Source organism: Astatotilapia calliptera, chromosome 6 (genome assembly GCF_964374335.1).
Source record: "Astatotilapia calliptera chromosome 6, fAstCal68.1, whole genome shotgun sequence".
NCBI classification, from domain to species: Eukaryota; Metazoa; Chordata; class Actinopteri; order Cichliformes; family Cichlidae; genus Astatotilapia; species Astatotilapia calliptera.
Window position 1 is genome coordinate 23,899,197 of NC_137427.1, and position 26,165 is coordinate 23,925,361.

Sequence of the window (26,165 nt, forward strand, 5' to 3'; positions counted from 1 at the left end):
GACTCAAATCTTGTTTCCTTCTCAGTAGCTAATTGATGTAGCAATAAATACATGAGGCAGGTGCTTCCTCTGAGTGTTTAATCGATTCTGGCAGACCATGAGGTTCTATGGGAGACTTTTTTTTTTCTATTTTTCTTTTTTTATTTCTAGATGGGGATTTGTTGCTCACCATTAACAGACCTGCATCTCCTTCACTAACGGATGCTTCTCTGTGAGCGCGTCACCATCTACCCAGATCTCGCATTTCTCTGCAGCTCTTGTCGCCTTCTCGGTCAGAAGTCGGTGGTATTTTAAATATTTGTTTAAATCGATTAACAAGTCAAAGCTGTAAACACCCGGGAGGGGAGGGAGGGCAAGCTTGTAGTGATTTGTTCATTTTAGAGGCACTCGTTTTTATCTAACCTAGCAAACTAATCACTTTCCTTATCCCCTCGGCTGATCTGTGGCTTATTTGCGAAGCTTTGGGCACGGCTGAACACCGATGTAGGTGAACCTTGTTCTCTAACCCGTCTGTAACTTATGCACATTAGTCACTGTTGACGAACGAGGCGCCTCTGTCGCTCTCTGACCGTTTAATAATCCTTAGCCCCGGTCTCTGGCAGTCCTTTAGAGCTTGGCACTTTAAAAAGAAAAAGAAAAAAAAACACACAGACACAAAAAGGGGCAGGCCATTGAGACGGATCTGACCCCACCCAAAAAAAAAAAGAAAAGAACTACAAAAGACTCGAATGAAAAAGAAAAATACTTGCATACAGAATCTACTCGTCACTGAAAGTGAGTTTAGCCAGTGTAGTCTATATTTCTTGTATTAAATTTTGTATTATATTTTCCTAAATGTTCTCTTGTAATGAAAAGACAAAAAAGAGTGAGTATATCTATCTTATCTATATATAAAAAAATATATATATATAAATATATATAAAAATATGAGTGACAGCCAGACAGACAGGAGGCCAGGCTTGATGAAGGGAGAGTGGGAGCAGGGGAGCTGATAGACTGGCCCCTCTCCCTTTGGGTGACTCTCCTGCTGTCATTCTGTGCCTTGGTGAGCCTTCGACCTCCCTCCTCCTCCTCCTCTTTGGCCCTTACTCAGGTCACGCTCCCCCCTGTCCTCTCCCCCTCTCGCTTGCATCCCTCCCTCCTCCTCCTCTGGCGGGGCCTTTTTTTAATTTCAACGTGAGACACTTCCATGCGTGAGGGCCGCGTGAAGAGAGAAGACCTCATAAATGAGTAAAAATTATCCCCCCCACCTCCCCCTTTATCTCAGTTCCTACTGAAGCCGCTGTTGTACTACACCCTGTCCAGGCACTCCTCTGCCCTCTCGCTGCCCGCCCGTCTGCCAGCGCCGCCTCTGTCATGGAGATAAAAAACAAACACACACACACACACACACACTGGTGAACTCCCATGGCAGCTTCCAGTCGCCCCAAATGGTCACCGAAGGGGTTAAAAACTTCTGGGCTTGAAGCGTGTTTATCTTTATTTTGATTTTTTTGTTATTTTATTATTGTTGTATGTTGACTTGTTTGTTCGGTGGGAGCCACTGGGAGAGGAGCGATAAAAAAACAGAATAATCCAATCAATGGCAGCTTAACGGTGTTATCCTCCGAGCTCCCGGTGGTGCGTCCCAAACAAAGTGTTACCCATCGATCAGGGGACCTCTTGAGACACAGCAATATTACCATCTTGTGCTTTCTGAGGGAGGGTGGGGCGGGCGGGGCGCAGGGTTTTTAAAGACAAGCAGGTGGTTTTTGCTCTTGACTCTGTGGTGCATTGTTTTTTGGTTTTTTTTGGTGACCAACTCTTATATATATTTTTTAATTTTTACCTCCTATCTGCACTCTCTCCATATTCTGCAGGAGGGGAAAAGAGATGAGGAAAAAACAGCTGTTTGTTTTGGGGTTTTTTTTAATCATCGAGTTTACATTCATGTCAAAGACTTTGTACATGACTGTTTGTAGCAAAAAATGTCCTTTTTTCAGTTTGTCAGTCAAATGAACAACTGAGTAAACCATTACTAAATGGCATATTCTCTCGCACAGAACCTCCCACAGCGATAATTGACATAAAAAGAAGCAGAAGACAAAAAGAGGGAGGGAGCGGGACGATGAGGCGGTGGGGGTGGGGGTGGGGGGGGGGGGGGGGGATAGATATGAGATTAGAGATTTTAAAAACACATACATATATTTTCACTCAGTGTAGTGTATGAGCAGCTGATTGGACATGCAGACATTTTGCTTGAATGTTGGATGGATCGTGTTTATGGGAAAATCTTTTAATGATGTGCCTTGGGGGGTGGGAGGGTTCTTTAAAGAGATTGTACCACTTAATGAACACTGTTGAATCAGTTGCCCTAACTTTAAAAAAAAAAACAACGAAGTTCCCCATCTTGTTCCACTTCCCTTCTCGTGACAGAAGAAGCAAACGGTTAACGGCAAGACACAGAGGAGAGTGGGGTTGTGCTGGGGTGGGAATGTTCATCAACATCAAAGTGGGATTTTATTTTAAAAAACAAAACAAAGTCATAACAAGTACACAAGAAAAGATTTGATGTTATTGCTTTCATGCTGCTGTTGCACAGAGATTTCTAAGAGCACAAAAGTTTGTTTTTTGGGTGGGTGTCAGCAGGCGGAGAAGAAAGAGGGTGGTGGGCATGACGGAGTATGGGGGGCGTCTGCAGCTCACGTGCACACAGATGAAGTGAGAAACACGTCTTTCTGTCCCTTAGCCTGCTGCTGCTTTAAAGGTGCTTCTACAAACCCTCAGAATGACTTCCATGAAATCTTATTCCTGCCAAATAAAGAGTCACTTTTGAATCTTTTTAATGATTAATACGATAGCTTTAACTACCTGTAGGCTTTAGGTCAGCTTCCTGCTTTCTGCACTTCAGCCTTTTATTTTGTATTTTCTCCTTAATTGTTTTGTCCTACAACGTTATGGTTCCTTTTTTTCTTTGTACCCACATAGAAGCTAGAGGCTGAACTGGCTTGGATTTAGTTGAGGGGGAGATGATGAGGGGGTTTGTTTGGGCTGAGGGGGGAGTTCTGTGCCAGAGACCTGTGAATATGTTGCTTTTAAGCAGATGTGTAATTCAGAAGATGTATAAGTTCCATTTTTTTTTTGTGCGTGTGAGCGTGCGTACACGAGTACCTGGTGCTGGCTATGCTTTAGCAAACACTTTAAGGTATTGTGTATTCTCTCATTGTAATATAATTAAAATGTTTTATACAGAAAGCCGTGTGTGCTGGTGTCATCAGTGCTTTTCGGGGGAAGGTAGCAGATTAAAAACTGACGACCTACAGCTGAACAAAGCTGAAAGAAAATGTAGGTAAAGACGTTGAAAAGTTTCGGGGTTTCCTGTTTGGTTTACGCAGCTGTGAAACTGGAATATTGGGGGGGATGTTTAAAGTTCAGAGTTCATCTTTTGTCAGCGTGACAGCGAAGAGACATTGGGTGACGGCGTCAACAAACAGGCGCAATTAATTCGACAAATAACTCGTCAAACTTTTATTAAATCTCAGCTTAACACTGACGAGCTTCAAAACATGTCTAGCTATTAAACTGAAAGTCCAGAGAGATTTATGGACATCTTACAGCACAAAACCCTAAAGACTTCTTAAAAATACATCACATGAATAATTTTTAATGATAAATAAAATGTTGGAGCGAAAAAACAAATCCAGTCGATTCCATCCTGAAGGGAATGCAGTTGTTGAAAACAGTTTACAACAGGGGTGTCAAACATACAGCCCGAGGGCCAGAACCGGCCCACCAAAAGTGTCCAATCCGGCCCAGCAGATGGGTTTAGAATATTGCAAAGAAGAAAAACTTACATGTTTGACATTTCACTGCATTTGTCAGTTTTATTATTTTATTATTACTGACAAAAACATCACGCACAGCATAGCATAATACACCTAAACAAAAATAATAAAATTATTCTATAAAATTAACAGTAAAGATCTCTTATTTATTCATTTCATTTCATCCAGAAAAAAAAATTCTGTTATATTACAGAACAAAAAGACCCTTTTTCTGTTAATTTATGCTATTATTCCTTAACGTGAAAGCCAAACAGCCGTCCTTGTTTTTCATAATGCAGAACAACAGATATATTTAAAATTGCACTTCATGTTCATAACACATCATCGTTTAAGCGCGTAGTTAAACTTCTTTACGCTGAATCTAAAGGGCAAACAATTGGCAGTGTGTTTTTAAGACTTTATTAGGCAGTACTGTAGTTTCACTGGTCCGACCAACTTAAGATAAAATTACTCTCTATGCTGCCACAACACAGAGTTTGACACCCCTGGTTTACAATAAAATAAACTTCAACAGTAAAGAAGATTTTACTAAAGCTTTAAATTAGCTTAATTTTTTTCTTGTGATTATCCATGCATCAGTACAGACCTGCTGGCAGAAACATATATGCTTTCCAAACATAAGAACGATATTACAGCAGACGCTGTGTGCTGACACCTGTAACAGATATTCTCTGCAGTTTATTGCAGTGTCAAACCTGAAAAAATGAACCGTAAAGCATTTAAGTACAGTTAAGCATTCAACTACAGCTCTGATAACTAACCGATGAAGTTAAATTAAAATTACAAAGTCACGTGATCGTGATTTGGTCTAATTTGAGCTTTTAGCTGGAGCTCAATAATAAATGATATGTTAATAAATATAATAAACTTGAAAGAGCCAATGAGAAGAAAGCATATGTGCTGATAATAACGATGTTTATAATCGTCTTTGACAGCAGATTTGTCAGCAGAGGTAACCCGACAGAGGAGTCAGACTGTTTCTTATTAAGAGAAATCGTAAACAGCGAGCATACAGCAAAACTTCAAGATGATCGAGATGATCAAAGGCAATCATGCCGAGTCCACACACACACACACACACACACACACACAGACACACAAACACACAGTGCTTTCAGATAAACTGCCGGGGTTTCTGTGGGACGGCAGCAGCTGAAGCCAGCGTCTTGGCTGCTTCTTTGGCCTTTTCTGACGCGTCCTTCACTGTGTCCCTGAGCAGCCGCTGGGGCGCCTCTCCTGTGGGAAGAGAGCGAGGGTGAGGCGGGAGAGAACGAGGACGACAGGCATCAGCAACACTGCGAGATCCTTGCTGAGATCAGGATGCTCACTGACACTTCTGTGGCCGATTTTCTCGTGACTTTCATGATTTAGTAGCTTGAGAAGTGTGCTGCCTTTTTTTGTTCTTGTTGTTGTTTTCGGAGCCACCCACAGGAAACAAGCACACAGAAACACACGCCTTCAAAAATCAAAGAGAATACTTTTACTACAGTGAAGCAGAGGTGGGACCAAGTCATTGTTTTGCAAGTCTCAAGTAAGTCTCAAGTCTTTATCCTCAAGTCTCAAGTCAAGTCTCAAGTAATGTCAGGCAAGTCAGAGTCGAGTCTCAAGTCACTGGTGTAAAAGTCCGAGTCAAGTCACAAGTCTGAAATTTTGAATTTCAAGTCCTTTCGAGTCTTTAAAAAAAAAAAAACGAAAAAATAATGTTGCAGTTATGCTAAATGTAAATATTAGACCATGTAATTTTAAAATCTGTGTTTTTCTCAACACATGACAAAATAGTGAACTTAGAAAATATACACAAATTGTGAAATTGCACCTCTTTAAAATGCAGCTCAATTAAACCTAGCTCCAATAATAATTTTCACCGACAGTTCTGAGATAAGCTGCATGTTATTCTTGGATGCGGTTGTAGGACCGGCTTTAAAATCGCATGACAAAAATATCATACACATTAAAGAAAACTGTATCACCAACGTAGCCTGGACAACATTTGCTAGTTAGATGAAGTCAGCTATCTCATCTTAGCATATTTATATGCATATTTATAATCATACGGTTCTTGGAGTGAGTGCATACACTCATGAAGTTTAGTAACTTCAGGTCACTGCAACAAGCCCAGGTACAGTTTACCGACGGATGGGTACAGGACCTTGAAATGCACCGTGTAGAACGAAAGACCATCGTACATATCATAAGTTTACCAGTCTCACAAATTGTCGTCATAAATACACATTCCTTAACCGTTTATTAATAGGACCTTTGAGCTCAACGGTAATTAATTAGTAGTGGAAATAATTTCTGGTACCCATCACAGAAATGTAGCAGTGACAATAATATTGTATGCTGTAATCGTACTGGGCAATTAGTGATACAAAAAACCTGTTTTATCCTGTGAATAAAAGTATATGTTTTTGTCAATGTACCATAATAACAGAAGCGAAACGCAATATTGTGTCAGGACAATTCACTATTTATGCACAATAAATAAAGGAGCATAGCGCGACAATTTCTGTTCAGCGCCAGACTTGCTTGTAACCTATATCACCAATTATGTTATGAAAATGACGCATTAACTACTAAAAAACACTGACCTTCGTGTAAATGCTTGGAGCAGACTAACATGTGAGCTGGAGGGTTCTGGGACGTTATATTTGATCTTTGAATGGCTGCAATCCAGGCCATCCGTCGCGTCTGTTACTTCGGAAACATGGCTGAACAATTTCTCTTCAAGGACATAATCCGATAACAACCGATCTCTTTACCCGTCGGCTTCCCGTGGCTGTCATGCGACCGGCTATTGTAGTTAATAATACAACGGCTTCTTGACATTTTTGTGTTTCTTTTTATCGCTGTATAACTGATTTTAATTGAAAGCCTGCGTGCGCTAGTACCGCTTGCCACGAGTTCCCAGAATCCTTTGCGGTTCTACCCGTGAATGACGTCACATTTTCAATCTCTATATAATATGCAGTGTTGGGAAGGTTACTTTTAAAATGTATTCCATTACAGAATACAGAATACATGCCCCAAAATGTATTCTGTAACCTATTCCGTTACGTTACTCAATGACAGTAACGTATTCTGAATACTTTGGATTACTTAATATATTGTGGCGAGTTCAGACAAGGAGGAGACGGAGGTATCGTTTGGTCTTGCTTCCCGTGAGCTAGCCAGGGAGCACAGCCGTTTATAACATTTGCAGAAGAACACACTGCCACTAGCTAACTGCTCAGCGTGGCAACCACAACACACATAGGGCGCCCTCTGACCCCGGAAGGACACACCGTCGCAGCGAGAGGGCGTCACCCGTCACCATGGCAACATACACAAAACATAACTGTACAAGCAGAACCCCGAACAGCCCTGACCCGCTACAATATTATCATGCTTTTTACAACAACGTGAATGTACTATTGCTGTGTGATTTATTACTATTACTGAAGGTCCGCGACTCCGAACTGTAGTAAAGGGACCTCTGACTAATGCTGGGCTCACACTGTGCGATTTTTGGCCCATTTTGAGCCGATTTTTGAGTCGTGCGATCGTTTTGGCGATCGGCCCGATTTTGGCCTTCATCGTGCGTCGTGCATCGTGTAGTATACGTGGGGTAACGAGAAGCGATTGACACCTCACGACCAGCTCCCGATCATCAATCGCTTGGTCGTGAGGGTGTCACCGCAGTTTGCCACACTGCGCACGCGCAAACACAAATGTCAGCGAAAAAGACGGCGTAGCACGGCAGTGCAGGTGTGATCTGGACACAAGCGAGGGAGGCACAACCTGTAGAACCATCCGAGCCCTTTCGACGTGGCCTCACAAAATTATCACGACCACAACAACCGTGAAAATAGTTGGATCGACACTGCTGCTCAATCACAGCTGCCTGACCAATGTTTTTCATTAGCAATTTAGCAAAGTTGATGGTGGTGGTGTGTCTGTGTGAGTGAAAGACGGAGAGGGAGAGCGAGCGACAGAATTTCTGTTATAACCTTCATTTTTATGGACGCACAGTGTGAGCACTCAGGTCGCATCAGAGCATCGGGCCGTATAGTGTGAGACCCTGCATCGTGACCTATGAACTTCTAACCCCTGCGAGTCAATCGTACAGTTTGAGCAGGAGCTGAATCGCGCGACTGAAAAAATCGCACAGTGTAAGCCCAGCATAATACGGCGGGGTCCCTGTCGGCTGGTAGCCGAAAAATAGCTCTACTTTGTTGTGTGGGTCAACTTTTCTTGCGACAGACAGAGAGAGAGGCGTTGAAAGGCTGCTCCAACGGAACTTGTTGTTTTCGGAGGAAAACACGAACACAGTGTACAGTCGAGTCTTAATAGCTTACTTACAACTGGGCTCGTCAGGCACTCTTCTTGGCTGCAGTGGTTATTATTATATTTACATGCTTCCAGCTCCCGTTTTTGCTCGATGACTGCTCGTACCTTTCCACTCCCCTTTTTCTCCCTCCTAGCGCTCACAGACACATAACGTGTATGGCAGTCCATTCTCCCAGCAGCACGGACTACACTGAACATGATGCTACATTCTTTAGAGCTATGCTTGTAGCATTCTGCCTGTTAGCTTAGCACAACAACAACAACAACAACGAAAAGGCGCTCTCTCACCCAGGAAACACACAGTCGCAGAGAGAGAGAGCGTCGCCCTGTAACCATGGCAACCGTAACGCTGCCGCCTGGAACAAAAGAACGTAGCTGTCAAACAAAACCCAAACAGTCCTGACCCGCGACAAAATGAAACAGGAAAGTACCCCAGTGTATTCCATTTATTTCAACAAAGTAACTGTATTCTGAATACCACCTTTTTAAACGGTAACTGTAACGGAATACAGTTACTCATATTTTGTATTCTAAATACGTAACGGCGGTACATGTATTCCGTTACTCCCCAACACTGATAATATGCATGTTAAATTTTATATTTGGGGTAAAATATCAAGTCTTTTCAAGTAAATCGGTTCAAGTCCAATTCAAGTCCCAAGTTAATAGTGTAAAAGTCCAAGTCAAGTCACAAGTCTTAGAACATTTTTTCAAGTCAAGTCTAAAGTCATAAAATTAATGACTCGAGTCTGACTCGAGTCCAAGTCATGTGACTCGAGTCCACACCTCTGCAGTGAAGATAAAGTGAGCTCCTCTCCGTGCACTTGTTAACTTTTACCAGACAGTGCTCACTCAGTTCAGCGCTGTTACTAAGTCAGACCTAATGATCACAATTGTGACTTTCCTCTAACAGTCATTAAAGGTAAGGAAAGGTAAGGTGACACATACAAAAAATAAATACATATCAACAAGGACCTTTCTAAAAAGGCTTCACTGAATAAGTCTGCACTCTCCTCATCTGTATGCTGTCAGGAACAGCCTCATACTGGATTTAGCGCCAGGGGCTGCACAGTCTATTTGTGTCTGCCCTGACTATGAACCCCACAACCTCGTGTGAGAACAACAACCTGAGTCACAAAAAGACACAGTGATCCCCCCCCCACTCAAACACGAGATGATAAGGAGATACATTTCCTTCAATTCTGCACTTTTATTTTTTTAAACCGAGACGTAGATATGAAGTGCGAGTGTGCGTTAGCGCTGTCAAAGGGAAAGGGCTCTTTGTGTGTCTGAACGCTGACAATAACAGCGGGGAGGGACTCCTTACGGTCAAAAACAAAAGTCTCTCACGTTTTTTCAAGGCAGCATTTTTTAAACAAAGCAAAAATTGCTTATTGGATTTAAATGTAGTAAGCAATATTAAAAAGAAAAAAAATCCAATCAGCAAACTATAGTGAAATTCATATCAGCAAAGATATGAACTTCTGGAGACGTGTGGTACTTTCAGATACTCGCATGCCAACTGTCTAAGAAAACATGTTTTGTATCCCAAGATTGTATCTTGGATCAAATCAAATAAATGCATAATTATAATAAAGGTCAATCAAATGGACCAATATGGCAAGGCCATGATGATCCAATAGGTAAAGTAAATCCTTCAGACAACAATTCTGATGGCTAAAGAGCCAAATGGGACAGGCGAAAAAAAAAAAAAAAAAAAAAGTATTATTTTGTATTTTGTCTGTGAAGGTTCTCAGTCATCCAGGTCATCGTAGTCAAAGGCGCTTGCAAAGAAAAGCGTCTGGACTTCTTTAAGTTGCTTGAAGACATTTCACCTCTCATCCGAGAAGCTTCTTCAGTTCTAAGGTCAAATGGTGGAGAGTCCCAGAAATAAACCTAGTGGGAGTGACCCCCCACAGAGGGACAAAAGGACCCCCTGATGATCCTCTAATCGCCTGAGCCAAGGTGGGAAACTGGGCGTGGGTCCCAATCAGCCAGAGTTTCGGGTGTGTTCATTGTGAAACCTGGCCCCACCTTATCATGCGAATTCCTGAGGTCAGATGGCCCAGGATGTGAGTGGGCGTTAAGGCGTCTGGGAAGGGATCTCAAAACTGGATTATAGATGGCAGAGAGTTGGTGTCGTAAACCCCCGCCTCTGTTCAAAGATGGTCGCTCACAGTGGACATAGATGGCTTCTTTCACTCCTCTTTCAAACCATCTGTCCTCTCTGTCCAAAATGTGAACATTGGCATCCTCGAAAGAGTGTCCTTTATCCTTAAGATGCAGATGGACTGCTGAGTCTTGTCCTGTGGAGGTGGCTCCTCTGTGTTGTGCCATGCGCTTGTGAAGTGGCTGTTTGGTCTCTCCAATGTAGAGGTCTGGGCATTCCTCGCTGCACTGTACAGCATACACCACAATGTTAAGTTTGTGTTTTGGCGTTTTGTCTTTCGGGTGAACCAGTTTCTGTCTGAGCGTGTTGCTGGGTCTGAAATACACTGGGATGTCATGCTTGGAGAAAACTCTCCTGAGTTTCTCTGATACACCGGCTACATAGGGGATGACAATGTTGTTGCGTCTGTCCTTCTTATCCTCCTTCGCTGGTGTCTGATCTTCTTTTCTGTGCCTCTTTGCTGACTTTAAGAACGCCCATTTAGGATAGCCGCACGTTTTGAGTGCTTCCTTTACATGTGTGTGTTCCTTCTTTTTCCCTTCAGGCTTAGAGGGAACATGTTGTGCCCGGTGGTGTAGGGTCCTAATTACTCCAAGTTTGTGTTCCAAAGGGTGATGGGAGTCAAAGAGGAGGTACTGGTCCGTGTGTGTGGGCTTCCGGTAAACTTCGATGTTGAGTTTGCCGTTCTCTTCAATGTGCACAGCGCAGTCCAGGAAAGGCAGACAGTTGTCTTTTGTGTCTTCCCTGGTGAACTTGATGTTTTTATCCACAGCGTTAATGTGCGCAGTGAAGGATTCCACTTCTTGTGTCTTGATTTTGACCCAGGTGTCGTCCACATATCTGTACCAGTGGCTGGGTACTCTTCCTTTGAAAGAGCCAAGAGCCTTCCTTTCCACTTCCTCCATGTAAAGGTTGGCTACAATAGGTGACACGGGGGAGCCCATGGCACAGCCATGTTTTTGTCTGTAAAAGCCTTCGTTGTACTTGAAATATGTAGTGGTGAGGCAGAGGTCTAACAGTGTGCAGATCTGATCGGGTGTGAAGTTGGTCCTGTCCTCCAAGGAGCTGTCTTCTTGTAGTCGTTTTCTGACAGTCTCCACGGCCTCCGTGGTGGGTATGCAAGTGAAGAGAGAGACTACATCAAAGGACACCATGGTTTCATCTGGATCCAGGGTAAGTTTCTGGACCTTGTCGGTGAAGTCGGTGGAGTTCTTGATGTGGTGTGGGGTGTTCCCCACGAGAGGAGCAAGGATGGTAGCAAGGTGTTTTGCAATGTTATAAGTGGCTGAGTTTATGCTACTGACTATGGGTCTGAGTGGGACAGCTTCCTTGTGGATCTTAGGAAGTCCATAGATGCAGGGTATGGCATCCCCTGGGTAAAGGCGGTGATATGTAAGGCGGTCAATAATTTTGTCCTTTTCAAAGTCTTGAAGGCAAGCTATAACTTTCTTTTTGTAGCTGCTTGTGGGGTCTCGCTTTAGGGCTTCGTAGGTATTGTTGTCACTGAGGAGAGTAGTGATCTTTGTATGGTAATCTGTAGTGTTTAGGACCACGGTGCATCTTCCCTTATCAGCTGGTAAAACAGTGATGTTGTGGTCTTTGCTCAGGGAAGCGACGGCCTTCTTTTCCTGTATTGTGAGGTTGGATGGAGGGACTTTGGCACTGGAGAGCGTGGCTGAGACTTTCATCCTGATTTGCTCTGCTTCTGTCTGTGATAATTTATTAATCCGTATGGCAGATTCTGTGGCTGTGATGAGGTCCACTATGGGCAACTGTTGTGGAGAAATGGCAAAATTGAGTCCTTTGGCTAATACTTTCTTTTCAGGTTCAGTGAGAATCCTGTCTGAAAAGTTCTTAACCCATTTCTCCTGACTGGCATCAGGTGTGTTTTCTTCTCTGGGTTGTGTAGGTTCAGGATGAACTTTGACTCCCATCACCCTTTGGAACACAAACTTGGAGTAATTAGGACCCTACACCACCGGGCAGAACATATTCCCTCTAAGCCTGAAGGGAAAAAGAAGGAACACACACATGTAAAGGAAGCACTCAAAACGTGCGGCTATCCTAAATGGGCGTTCTTAAAGTCAGCAAAGAGGCACAGAAAAGAAGACCAGACACCAGCGAGGGAGGATAAGAAGGACAGACGCAACAACATTGTCATCCCCTATGTAGCCGGTGTATCAGAGAAACTCAGGAGAGTTTTCTCCAAGCATGACATCCCAGTGTATTTCAGACCCAGCAACACGCTCAGACAGAAACTGGTTCACCCGAAAGACAAAACGCCAAAACACAAACTTAACAATGTGGTGTATGCTGTACAGTGCAGCGAGGAATGCTCAGACCTCTACATTGGAGAGATCAAACAGCCACTTCACAAGCGCATGGCACAACACAGAGGAGCCACCTCCACAGGACAAGACTCAGCAGTCCATCTGCATCTTAAGGATAAAGGACACACTTTCGAGGATGCCAATGTTCACATTTTGGACAGAGAGGACAGATGGTTTGAAAGAGGAGTGAAAGAAGCCATCTATGTCCACTGTGAGCGACCATCTTTGAACAGAGGCGGGGGTTTACGACACCAACTCTCTGCCATCTATAATCCAGTTTTGAGATCCCTTCCTAGACGCCTTAACGCCCACTCACATCCTGGGCCATCTGACCTCAGGAATTCGCATGATAAGGTGGGGCCAGGTTTCACAATGAACACACCCGAAACTCTGGCTGATTGGGACCCACGCCCAGTTTCCCACCTTGGCTCAGGCGATTAGAGGATCATCAGGGGGTCCTTTTGTCCCTCTGTGGGGGGTCACTCCCACTAGGTTTATTTCTGGGACTCTCCACCATTTGACCTTAGAACTGAAGAAGCTTCTCGGATGAGAGGTGAAACGTCTTCAAGCAACTTAAAGAAGTCTAGACGCTTTTCTTTGCAAGCGCCTTTGACTATTTTGTATTTTTTAAAGTTATTTATTTTCATTTCATTAGTTCATTTTTTTAAAATTAATTAATAAATTTTTAACTTATTTATCTAGCTGCCAGCATTGCTGAAACCATGTTAATAAAAAAAAAATCCACCCCTGTGTGCGATCAAAATGTCAGAAATATTTCAGCATTCCCGTCGTCTGGGTTTACCCACACTGCCTGAACGTTAAAGAGTCCTTGCAGACTACAAACACGGGTGGGAAATAACCTTCCGGTCTGTTTCTGTGCTGTGGCATTTCAGGTGATTTTCATTCATTATGTTATGAAACAAATACGGCTGTTTACATTTAGACATCTCAGGACCTGACGACCTCTGAACACACCCTCATCAGTCCATCTCTCTGTATGTGCTCTTAAATAGCAAACTAACACATAACCATAGATTTCTCCTTTACACTGACAATTTCCCTAACAAATGAACGAGGTAAGGACAAACCTTTTTGACTAAGAAAATCGAATTCATCATTGTGTTTACCACCAGAATACAACATATGCTGAAATCCTTCTAAAAGTGAGTTTTGCCACTCTGTAGCCATTTCGGTAATGCCTCTGGGCTGTTATTTTGAAGGTGTGCGTGTACAAACAAAGACTGAGCAACAGTGCTTAAAAATGCTCTCATAAACGCTCTGCTCACATTGATTCTTGCTTAACCCATATGGAAAAGATATATATAAATCTTATAAAGTTTGTATCTGTCTTGTATGAAACTTGTATGTTTTGGATACTTACTAAAAAAAAATATGAAAGTAATGAGAAAGTGGCCACTTTCATGAGTAAATCATATAAGTTTTTACTATTTCTTTTCCATATGGGAAGATAAGGCTGAAAAACCTTCCCTCTGCCCCAAGCTTACACTTCTCTTCCAAACATGTAGAAGAAGTGTAAGCTTATACAGTTGGTATGAAGTGACCCAAAGGATACATTGTGTTGTTTACATCAAATTCTATTGTCCAATTTTGGTGAGCTTGTGTAAATTGTAGCCTGAGTTTCCTGTTCTTAGCTGACAGATTGCACCTGCTGTGGTCTTCTGCTGCTGTAATCTATCTGCTTCAAGGTTGTACATTCAAAGATGGTCTTGTGCCTTCTCTGGTTGTAATGGCATAACAACATGGTATGCAGGGTGCTCAGCTGCGAACAGGAAAGTACTGCAGAGGGTCATCAACACAGCCCAGAAGATCACTGGCTGCTCTCTGCCCAGCCTGGAGGTCACTGCAAACTCTCGGTACCTCAGCAGAGCTGGCAATATCATCAAGGACCACTCTCACCCCAGCAACCAACTGTTTGAACTATTACCGTCAGGCCGACGGTACAGGTCACATAAAACCAGGACAAACAGATTCAGGGATAGCTTCTTTCCCAGAGCTACCACCGTAGTAAATAAGCACAAAAACAATTGAACCTATTCCATACCGTCACTGTCATTATATTATGCTGCTATTCATACTGTCATTATATTAATGCTGCTATGCTGTATATATTGTACATACTATTGTTTGAGTACTTACGATTGTTTTTTTGTACTTTTTATATTTTACATTTATATTTATTATTGAAACTTGCACCAAGGGAGTGGCACTCCAATTTCGTTGTACATAACCCCTAACCCTGTACAATGACAATAAAGGCTATTCTATTCTATTCTATTCTAATGAGTGACAATTTGAGTTACTGTCGCCTTCCTATCAGATCCTATGGCTCCAACAAGGCAAAACTGCAGCTCACTGGACATTTTCTCCTTTTCATTCTCTGTAAACGTAGAAATGGTTGCGAAAATCTCAGCAGATCAGCAGTTACTGAAATACCCAGACCGGCCCATCTGGCACCCTCAACCACGGCACATGTAAAGTCACTTAAATTCCTCCTCATAATGATGCACAGCTTGAATTTAAGCAGGTTATCTTGACTGGGTCTAAATACCTAAATGGCACCCAGCTGCTTCCACGTGATTGGCTGATTAGATATTTGCATTAACAAGCATCTGAACAGGCCTGCCTAACAAAGAGTCCAGTGAGTGTGATCTTCTCTACATGAAGGTTTGTGCCAAATTTGATGAAATTCCTTCAGTGGTTGATGATGACTCAAAACATCACAACCGTATTTAATTCGTTTTAAAATAAGAATCACATCAGAATCAACTAAACAACACATCTACTTCTATACTCTAAACTACTATTTAGATCACTGTTGCTCAGACAGGGTAAAAAGTTACTGCCTCAGCTACGCTGTCTACTCTGTGCAGCAACATGTGACAACCCCCGGGCAACGCCTGGGATGGCAGATGGATGCCTCAGTCCTAGCACACTTACCATGACGCTCAGCCTGATGCCGATTCCTGTAGTGGCATCAACAAAAGTGGCAACAGGACGGAATCACACAATCAAGACACACGTACGCTGCATCAGCACAACACACAGTTTGGAACAATGTAAATATTATCTTATTCTTTGGGGTTAAATTTGACTTTCCACACTTAATGTACAAATTATTTGAGGTTATTCGTAGTGCGCAGACTTACAGTACTTTTAAAAAAAATCCCTCAAATGTGAACATTTTCAGGTTTAGCTGGTGTCCTATTATTTTAAACTAAACCCTACCCAATATGAGAAACTGATAAATCAATACTAGAAAAAGTGACTCATCTGCAGATGGTTCATCTCTAAGTGTTGTTGTTTCTTTAATACATCTCTTCATACATCCCTCATTATGATTTACTCTGTTAAACTCTCTTTATGCAACACTGACTACCTAAATTATTTCTGTCCAAACCTAAATTAGGAAATTGTGCCATTTGTGACTGTAGCTGTCATGGTTTCACATCCCCCCGCCTTTTATCACATGGCACGTGGAGGAGTAAGATTTCTTCAGGCTATTTGTCAATTATGTATTTTCAGGATGCTGGGAAGTTTAGTGTTGAGTCCAGAGTGGCAGGGGTGAGCCCCTTCAGGTTGTTATGACAGCAGTCCTGTGTTTCTGGGGCGAAAAGAAAGCTCCATTTCCTGTTTAAGTTTCCCCCCTTCCAGAAATGGCAACAGTTAAAAATAAGCTGTTTTGTTTTCCTCTGCTTTTCCTCCTGCTCTCTGCCCTGTTTCAGCTGGAACACACATGAAGTGTACATACCCTGCAGGTTGGACAGCGCGTATTCCAGCCCCTTCATGGCCTTCACCTGGTTGCTCTTGAAGCGAGCCAAACCAAACTCCTGTGAGAAGACAGAACAGGAAATGGCTTTACACAGGGGAGATTGTCTGGGAAACAACACCGTCTTGTCACTGCAAGTCTCTGGGGATATCCAAACAAGCCTGGCATCTTCCATATTTAATGATTCCAATTTAGTAGACTTATTTTTTGTTTTGTTTTTTTGCTGTAATTTCACTTCTCCCACTACTTTATTTTAGCATGAGCGCTAAAGTAAAGATCTGAAAATTCAGGACATCGGCCTCTAGAATGAAAAGAATTGCATCTATTCTATCTGAACTGCCGTAGAGTAGATGAAAGCAGACGAATAAATGCTTCTAAGAGTACTCATATCATTCCTGTGCTGACTGACATCTAACTTACCTAAAGGGCAGATGGGCTCTTACTGAAAGAAAAGAATTCATTTACCGTCTTGTGTCTATCACACAAAGGAAAGCCAGAGTACAGACTGTATATAAAAGTTGGGAGAAGCAACCATGACATCGCTGTGTGGTTTGTGGATTATTTTTTTTGAATTTGCAGATTTAGCACGTTAGACATTTATAGATGGTTAGCGCAAACAGTTGATCTTACTAAGAAACTAAGAAAACGGCACAATAAATCTTTATTCTGTTTAGTTTACTAAACACGGGATCATAACTTCTTTTAAAAAGGAACATCATGATTTGAATTTAGCAACCAAGTCCAAAAATGTAGGAGGATAGTGCTTACTTTGAGCTCCTAAATCAAATAAGAAGTCTGATTGTTTCCTCACAGAGGTCTGCTTGCAGCTACATGAGTTGCCCTCTGCTGGCAATGAGAGTGAATGCAGGTCTCAGGCACATTTATATACAGTGGTTTTGGCTGGGGTCTGTCTGTACCTGAATGGGTTTGGAGAAGCCATAAATGCTCGAGGATATCCACGCCTCACGTTTCAGCTGTGTGGTCGCTGGATGCTCCACTGAGCCTTGGAAAACACAACGCTCCTCAACAGACTTGATTGGGAAAGAAAAGTGACAGCAGGTTATAATAAACTAAGATGCAACTCAACAGATTTACTATGGAAGTCATCATTTCAGGATTTTAAGTAACTCGTGGTCTTGGCAACAAGATTTCTGGAGACGTAACTTCACTAAAAACGATCTTTCTTTCTGCAAAAGCCTTTGAAGGATTTGAAGAACTGTTTTTGTCTCAACAACTGCACAGAACTACCATGTCTCAAAATGTTTTCCATATTTTCCCATGAAGCCATCATGTTTCAGACTGCAGCAAATTAAAAACACAAGCATCATCAAGTATGTTGTAACGTAGTGCAGTTTTCATTAAAGTTTTAAGAAAAGATCATAAAAATATAACATTTAGTTGTGTGTATAAATGCGTGTGCGAAATAAGGACCTCTGTCCTTGTGTGAACTGATTTCTTTATTCCTGTTATTGTCTGTGCCAGACTCTGGCAACCCACAGTACTCTACAACACCTGTAACCACAACAGTGATGTGATGTCAGACCACATTACTTTCCTTATATCATGGCAGCAAGATGACAGCTTTGACAGAAGTCCTACACAGTTTCACATGTAAAAAAACAAAACACAAACAACACATACCTACTTTCACAGCAACTTCAGCAGAAAAACAAGCAGAGTCAAGTGAAAATTTTAATTTCTCTCCACCACACAAGATCACAAAGGCAATGATGATTAAAACCCATCAGGAAAAAGGCATAACACAGGAAACTGGCTGCGTGTTGATTAGAATCTCTCTGAAACAGCTCAACAAGTAGACGGCAGGAAAAAAACAACAACAACACAAAGCCTCACCATGAGAGTTGTGTGGTTGAGGTTCCAGGTGTAGGTGGTCAGGCTCTTGTTCACTGGGTCCACGATGGAGTCCTCGATGATGTACACAGAGCGAGACATGCCGGCGGGGAAGAGCCGCTCCGCCCAGCGAGGCAATCGATTGGTCTTCATTAGAAGCCGTCTGGAGAGGAGCCGGTGGTCTGCTGTTACCTCCCGGTACACGACGTCCTCCGTGAGAACATGGGTGCTGGGTGACACAAAAACACACAGCCACATCACCTACAGGGTTACTGTGAGGCTTCTCATCTGTTTCTAGTGTACGTTCAAAGAGTGCACCATCATAATATACACCAAAAGAAAGAAGAAAAATATATGCAAGTAAAATATTCTGATGTCGTCTAAGTCAGGCATAAAAAAAACAAGAAGCACATAAACCACCTGCCCACCTCGATCAGCCAAACTTAGTTTTGCTTCTCTGATACACTGTCTCAGTTCTCAATCTCACTCAAGACTGACAAGCGTATTTTTGCTTGCGAGCCTCCAAAATTGAAACAATATACAGGCATCACCTGCACGACTGCCTAGTTTTGAAGAATGATTAAACAATACACTAAAACATTGCACTACATAATTATTTACATTTTCTAAACCACAGTTCAGCAAAGTTAATGTAATTCCTACTTTCCAACTAGTGAGGAGATCAGGGGAAATAGAAAGCATTTAAAAGATATCACACAGCATTCAAATGTTCACTAAAAGTAAAAGCCAGCAATGGTAATCCCAAAGTCAAAAAGGACTCGTTTTTTTGGCACCTTAATTTTTAGTAGCAAATTTTATGGCTCTCCATGTGACGGCTGAAGGAGGACTGACATCTGAAGGCATGCTGCTAGTGTTTTCTAATGAGCACCTTTGATAAAATACTGATTATGAGAATGCTGGAGTACCTGAATGGGTTTGGGTACCTCTGCCAGAAAGCAGAGACAACATGGTCCCATGTACTCCTGATGTCGGTGCTGCTACAGAAATACTTGACCATTTTTTTTTTGATGGTGTGCAGGACGGTGTGAATCCCAAACCCTGAGGTCCCTCGCTGTGATTATACAAATCAGTGAAAAGTTTGGTGCTGACTCCATCCACAGTCTGTGGTGATCCTGCAAAAGTGAAGGGAACAATGAGTAAAAAGGTTACGCGGATAAAAATGCTGAATAAAGAGTATTTTACTGCTGGGTGGGATGGACATGGTCAGCACCAATAGTCAGATAGGCTGTGGCATGTAAACGATGGTCAGTTGGTAATAAGGGGCCCAAAGTGTGCCAAGAAAGTATCTCAAACACTATTACAACTTCAACAGTCTGCACCATTAATAAAAAGCAGGATGGATCCACGCTTTCATGTCATTTACACAAAACCTCTGATCCTACCATCTTAATGTCTCAGAAATAGAGACTAATCAGACCAGGCAGCATTTTTACAAGCTTCTATTGTCAAATTTCAGGAAGCATGTGTGAATTGTGGCCTCAGTTTCCTGTTCTCAGGTGATAGGAGTAACAGCTTGTTCTGCTGCTTCAGAGCTTGATGTAGTGTTGGCTCTTTCGCATATCATGATTGTAACCAGTGTTCATTTGAGCTGCTATTGCCTTCCCATCAGTTGAATGTTCTCTGACAATCATTCAGACCTGCAACCAGCTCACTGGATATTTTCTCTCTTTTTTTGGGCTTATTCTCTATAAACCCTAGAGATGGCTGTGCAGGAAAATCCCAGTAGATCAGCAGTTTCTGAATGCTTAGAGCAGTCCGCCTGGTACCAACAACAACGCCACATTGAAATCACCTTAAACTCCAGCAGGTCATCTGGAGCATACCTGCCGGCCTAAATGCACCGAGCTGCTGCGATGTGATCAGTCGATTAGCTAAAACAATGTGAACAGGTGTATCTAATAAAGTGGCCGGTGACTTTATGTTTTTCGATTTTGTTGTATAGACTTCAATGGGTCCCCCAAATATCCATTTTTTTTCCAATTACAGCACCAATAAAACATTTTTGAAACCACCATTTGTTATCTTTTATTGACTTTTCACATTTTCATAGCTCAACATGACGTAAGTCCTTACGTAATATACGCACGTCACCTTGACATATGGTTGGCTGGTTATCGTTACCGTTGGTTTGCTGGACAGCTAAGAGCTATCAAGTTAGCTTCCAGAAACCACTTAATTAACCACATAATTCAAGTGATTTACCTCTAAATGTTATACTGAGCTTAAGTAAAAGACCGGTTATTTCACAGCTTAATGTTAACTGAGTTCAGAGTTTGACAGGAGGTTTACAGCAATAATACCGCACTTCAAGTTTCGGTAGCCTCCCGTTCCGTTAAATGGCCACTAACCGAAATGTGAAACATTCCGGAAATAGTATAAGCAAGCTTACCTGTAGTTGCTGCTACTTTAATGCTAGGCTAATAAATATTAGTTGTTTGTTGAGCCTAAAGCCAACAAACTAACTGATGTTAGCTAGTTATATTCATAGTGTCATATGAACCCGGTCAGCCAGCTCCGAGTCGTAGCTCGGACCGTTTTACTGTAAAGCCACTTCCGGTTGTCGTTTTAAAGTAAAAGCTCTCACAAACATTTCTCTTTTCACGCATTGGAGACTGCTGTGTGATACAAAGACCTGATGGCTAGTCCCGAATTTTGAACCTTTAAAATATATATATATATTTAACGAGGAACCTACAGTTTTCATAAAAGTACTCATGAAATACTTGTATTTAGATTCCCATCGTGCCCATTCTTGCCTGCTGGTGTTCTAATTTAAACAGTCAGCTAAAATAAACATTAGCTGCATCCGTTACAATGTAGTAAAGACACTTATTTAATTCTAGAAAAACAGTGAGAAGATGAAGCCAGTGAACAGTTTTTACAGTTGTTCACTAAACGTCACTATGAGACCACCCTGCAGTAGGATATGTATGGTTGCCCATTATATCATTTCACACTCCTTGAATTTGTCCCAGACCAACAAATTGCCAAAGCTTCTGCTTTCATGGAGATGTTACACTTGCTGATGATCAGTGAATGCATTGCATCAGGAGCACCTGGCTGCTACTTTACTCTCTTAATTCCTATGGAAGCAGTAAGAGTGCACTTGGGTTTTTTATTTACAGGGCTGCAGAGAGTCCTGTGATAACTTTCTTTTTCACGTGGCTGTGGTGTTGTTGAGCTCTCTCTGCTCAAACTCACATCCCAATTTGCAAACCAGACTTTTAGAAATCATTGTTTTTTTAATGCTCACATGAACTGTGGAGTAGCCTAATCAAGACACTGTCCCTTTAAAAGGCCCGCTGAGGCTTCACGTCAGTCTTGTGTTTTATTTTGCCATCTAGTGGGCAGGATGAACCACAGACATGACAGTACCAGACATTTAAATTATTGATGAAAATCTCATTAATTCAGGTTTTCATTCTATTCTGGTCACTTTGAGGCTTTTGTCACCCACAAAACCAATTTCTGGATCAAACTATTCACAGATATTTGCAAGGAGGATGTAATGTGACAGAAGAGCTGGTGCAGGGATTACAGTCTCTGCATCAGTGTCAGGAAAACAAAGGAGATGATCATGGAGATAAGAACGATCCTCAAAGGGCTCCTGGCAGCAGCCTCCCAACAACTACAGACATGTACATAAGCAGATGCTGGAAAGAGCCTCCTGAAGCTTAAAAGACACTACTCACCCAGCACACACACCGTTTGTCTCCCTCCCTTTGGGAAAGTGGCTGCAGAGCAGAACCACCAGACTGAGGGACTTCTTCCTGGAGACTGTGACTCTGCTGGCCCAACCCAAAGGTAACAAACATGAGAAAACACCTGTGTCTTTGTAGTATCCACCACACACATTTAAAATTTGTTTTTTATTTATACTGTGAATTTATCATCTATTCCTGATTTCGGTATATATTGCTATTGTGTGAGCCCGCTTTTGTTCCGCTTAGAGCTGAGTGCAACATTTTGTTTCACTACTGTCATTGGTCCTCCAGTAACCAGTTCATGCAGCAGGTGGCGCGCTATAATACACCACAGAACGATATGTGTCCCATTTCCGACTCTTCTTCTTCGTCGGTGCACTTTCCTGCAGAGGGAAGTGTCCTCCATGGTGTCATTGTAGATCTTTCGAGGTTGAATATTAGTAAATAAGAGATGTCTGGGTACACACCAGACCAAAAGCTCCGTTTCGAGCAGATAACGAAGCTCCGGAGGCAGTGGCTGAAGGACCAGGAGCTCAGTCCGAGGGAACCCGTGGTACAAGCTAAACCGCCTGGCCCTGTCGCCAAGTTCTGGTCTGGTTTTCTGGAGCCCAAGAGCCTGTGGAGGGTTTACGTGAGTTCTCGTACACAGCTGATCCGACGACCGCTAATAATGACATTTACAGCTGGAATCAAACCGAGCGGTTTATCTGCTACTAGTAGCGTTTCATTAAGGACAAGGGCCAGGGTAGCTGTTTACTGCTAACGTGGTTGGCCGCGTTTACTTTGCAGGCTTCATGCCACACACACACAGACCGCATCTACTACAGCTTATATTGTGATGTTGTTCTATGTCAGTGACACAATCTAAGGTTTTCCTTGGATTATCTTTAGTAGATACAAGAACTAAACTGCCTCAACTAAGCAGAAAATACTCTAAAATGTATTTTTTGTAATGGATTCTTTGTTTCCTTGCCACAGAATAGCAACAACAAACAAACAAACATAAAAAATTAATGCTCAAATTGTAATTTTTAAGCATGGTGTCAGTAAAATCTGTTGCTTCAACAATACCTACTTAGTTTAAAATATGCACTATAGTTTAATGCTGGAGAAAAATTATGGTTTGATTGACTCACCAATAAGTTTACAGACAACATTTTAAAAGTGACTAATCCATACCTATGCTATTAAAAATGTTGTGTATTATGCATTGTTATGACCCTGACGAAGGCCATAAGACATAGCGGAATAAAGGAGAATAAATAAGATAAGATAAGATAACCTTTATTAGTCCCACACGTGGGAAATTTGTTTTGTCACAGCAGGAAGTGGACAGTGCAAAAGTTATGAAGCAAAAATTAGAATACAATAAGAATAAATACAGTACACAACTGTACAGAATAGAATAAAATAAAATACTATATACAGTAGAATAAAATAAAATAAATATACAATAAGATAAAAATAGAATACAAATACAAATACTATATACAACTGAGTAAAAATACAACGATGACAGAAAGGATTATTGCACTTAGTATTATTGCATATGTATGGATGTGTGTGCTTGATCAGTTAAAGTCTTTATTATGGAGTCTGACAGCAGTGGGGAGGAAAGACCTGCGAAATCTCTCCGTCCCACACCGTGGGTGCCGCAGTCTCCCACTGAAGGAGCTGCTCAGTGCTGTCACAGTCTGCTGCATGGGGTGGGAGATGTTGTCCAACAGGGATGACAGCTTAGCCGCCGTTCTCCTGTCACTCACCACCTCCACTGGGTCCAGAGGGCATCCTAGAACAGAGCTGGCCATCCAAATCTGTGCATCCCTAGCTTTTAGAAAATGTTGATACAAGGGTAGTCACTGCAGAGAACTTTACACAGAAAAGAAAAGAAAGTCAAGCAAGACAGAATAAATGTGTGTGTGAATGAGAGGAAAGCGGGTGTAATGGTGAAGATGCTAGAAGTAAAGATGGTGAAGGTGAATGGGCAAGATAAGATCAGATTAAATTATAGAAACAACTCAGGTTAATCAGTTTGGAGAGGTTCAGATGGTTTGGGCGTGTGCAGAGTGTGGCTTAGTGGATATATTGGAGATAAGATGTTGGGGGTGGAGCTGCGGTCTTCATAATCTGTAGAACACTGAAAATCTTTAGGCCCTTTATCTAAACCGTATATCACATATTCCACGTCTTTAGCAAAAGAACAAACTCAGTCCCTGTAAACATTATGATTCTGTATGTTCTTCTCTTTACTGATATTTGTTTGTCCTTGCAGACCTACAAAGCGTACAGAGGTGGAGTTTTCACATTAACACGGCTGCTGATACCCGCTTGGATTGTTCACTACTACGTGAAATACCATGTTGCTGTAAGTTTCCACATTTGATCATTTTTATTTATATCTAAGCCTTTAAATACAGGAGATGGATGATAGAGCCATAATATGAAGTTCAAGAAGATAGCTATTTTTTTTTTTAATTGTATTTAATTTGTTTGATAGTATGCAACCCAGGTAACTTGAAAGAAGAAATGGTAAATGGCCTGTATTTATATAGCGCTTTACTAGTCCCTAAGGACCCCAAAGCACTTTACATATCCAGTCATCCACCCATTCACACACACATTCACACACTGGTGATGGCAAGCTACATTGTAGCCACAGCCACCCTGGGGCGCACTGACAGAGGCGAGGCTGCCAGACACTGGCGCCACCGGGCCCTCTGACCACCACCAGTAGGCAGCGGGTGAAGTGTCTTGCCCAAGGACACAACGACCGAGACTGTTGGAGCCGGGGCTTGAACCGGCAACCTTCCGATTACAAGGCGAACTCCCAACTCTTGAGCCATGATCGCCCACGAAAAAAAACAACTCTATAATGACATCCTGTACTTGTGTACAACTTAGCTTAGAGAATAACTTCACAAGGCAACTAAAAGAAAGAGTTTTAAGTTACAGACATGCAGTATTAACTTATTCTTGGCCAAACTAGAGAACCCTGCACCTTGAATTTCGTTTGTAGATGGAGATCATGTGACTGATTCGATCAGAATGGGTAGCATATTAAAATTCCGTGTCATTGTTCCCTACAGCAAAGGCCGTATGGCATTGTGGAGTTGAAACCCAAGCTGTTCCCAGTAAGTGTGACCCATTTATTATTTATTACTTCCAACAGTTAACTTTTTTTTGTTTCTCACATAATACCCCATTTATTCTTCATATATTTGTATAAATGTAACTGAATGTTACCTTTTTTTACCATAACTAATACTTTTTTTGTGCTTAGGGTGACACGATCCTGGAGACGGGTGAAGTTGTTCCAGATCTCCCAGAGACCCACGGCCATCATTGAAGAGGAAATAGTTCAGCTTTTTCCTTGAGTTTCTCTTGTAAAAAATTCTGTATATGTGATTAAAATACTCAAAAGTTATGAGTGTGAGCTTGACTTAACAGAATAAATTAGTGATAGTGTTTTAGTAGAATTCCATCCATCCATCCATTGGCTTCCGCTTATCCTTTTCAGGGTCGCGGGGGGGGGGGGCGCTGGAGCCTATCCCAGCTGTCATAGGGCGAGAGGCGGGGTACACCCTGGAAAGGACGCCAGTCTGTTGCAGGGTCAACACACAGGGACAGACAACCATTCGCACTCATATTCACTTGCACATTCACACCTAGTGGCAATTTGGATTATCCAATCAACCTATTCCCACAAGTTGCATGTCTTTGGACGGTTTTAGTAGAATTTTTTTTTTTTTTTTAAATTGTGCAGTCAGTCGATCAGAGTTCATTTTTGCAAACATGGCCATGTGCAGATGAACACTTGAAAGATGCCTTTAAAAAAAAAACCTTGTGACCATGATAATGTGACAAAGATGTCACCTGGGATTTTCAAATTTATACCAAAAGCGTATTTACTTAAAACCTCGACCTCAACTTAAAGATCACATGTGAAGTTTTCTGAAAATCATGTGAATGCAATAACTCAAGAAGAATAAGATACCTAGGATTTCTAAATTCACGCCATAAGTGCATCTAATCCATAAGTGTATCTACTGCACTTATGGCATGAGTTTTAAAGAAAGTCATCCTTCTCCGAAATGTTTTTGCATAGGTTTGCTGACAGGCAAAGGGCACTAAGAATATAATTGTAAATAT

At 42.0% G+C, this 26,165-nt stretch overlaps 2 protein-coding genes across 6 annotated transcripts; one reads left to right on the top strand and one right to left on the bottom strand.

Annotated features, from left to right (window-relative positions):
• Positions 1-3,836: 3,836 nt before the first annotated feature.
• On the bottom strand, positions 3,837-22,026 carry LOC113024276 (PRELI domain-containing protein 1, mitochondrial-like). Of its 5 annotated transcripts, none has more exons than XM_080302964.1 (7): positions 20,702-20,861; positions 19,218-19,424; positions 18,295-18,520; positions 17,358-17,471; positions 16,423-16,501; positions 15,612-15,637; positions 3,837-5,060 (listed from the first exon to the last, which is right to left on the bottom strand). In XM_080302964.1, exons 2-7 carry the CDS (start codon positions 19,307-19,309, stop codon positions 5,025-5,027), a joined length of 573 nt encoding a protein of 190 aa, XP_080159090.1. In that variant the 5' UTR covers positions 19,310-19,424; positions 20,702-20,861; the 3' UTR covers positions 3,837-5,024. The 5 variants fall into 5 exon arrangements, with proteins under 5 accessions (XP_080159090.1, XP_026026977.2, XP_026026979.2 ...); XM_080302965.1 differs by having other exon boundaries at positions 4,208-5,060; positions 15,612-15,698; XM_026171192.2 differs by lacking the exons at positions 15,612-15,637; positions 20,702-20,861 and adding an exon at positions 22,005-22,026.
• Positions 22,027-22,328: 302 nt separating this feature from the next.
• On the top strand, positions 22,329-25,440 carry ndufb6 (NADH:ubiquinone oxidoreductase subunit B). Its single transcript, XM_026171198.2, has 4 exons — positions 22,329-22,647; positions 24,289-24,381; positions 25,103-25,147; positions 25,297-25,440. The coding sequence occupies exons 1-4, from the start codon at positions 22,468-22,470 to the stop codon at positions 25,360-25,362; spliced, it is 384 nt and encodes a 127-aa protein (XP_026026983.2). The 5' UTR covers positions 22,329-22,467; the 3' UTR covers positions 25,363-25,440.
• The last annotated feature ends 725 nt before the right edge of the window (positions 25,441-26,165 follow it).

What these genes read in the sequence shown, in the direction of transcription:
- LOC113024276 (XM_026171192.2), bottom strand. Translation starts at nt 19,309, where the DNA reads ATGGTCAAGTATTTCTGTAGCAGCACCGACATCAGGAGTACATGGGAC. An exon ending in TCAACCACACAACTCTCATG is followed by an intron (nt 17,472 to 18,294) that starts GTGAGGCTTTGT and finishes TTCCCAATCAAG; the next exon opens with TCTGTTGAGGAGCGTTGTGT. An exon ending in GCTTCTCCAAACCCATTCAG is followed by an intron (nt 16,502 to 17,357) that starts GTACAGACAGAC and finishes GTCTTCTCACAG; the next exon opens with GAGTTTGGTTTGGCTCGCTT.
- ndufb6 (XM_026171198.2), top strand. Translation starts at nt 22,468, where the DNA reads ATGTCTGGGTACACACCAGACCAAAAGCTCCGTTTCGAGCAGATAACG. An exon ending in AGAGCCTGTGGAGGGTTTAC is followed by an intron (nt 22,648 to 24,288) that starts GTGAGTTCTCGT and finishes TTGTCCTTGCAG; the next exon opens with ACCTACAAAGCGTACAGAGG. An exon ending in ACGTGAAATACCATGTTGCT is followed by an intron (nt 24,382 to 25,102) that starts GTAAGTTTCCAC and finishes TGTTCCCTACAG; the next exon opens with CAAAGGCCGTATGGCATTGT.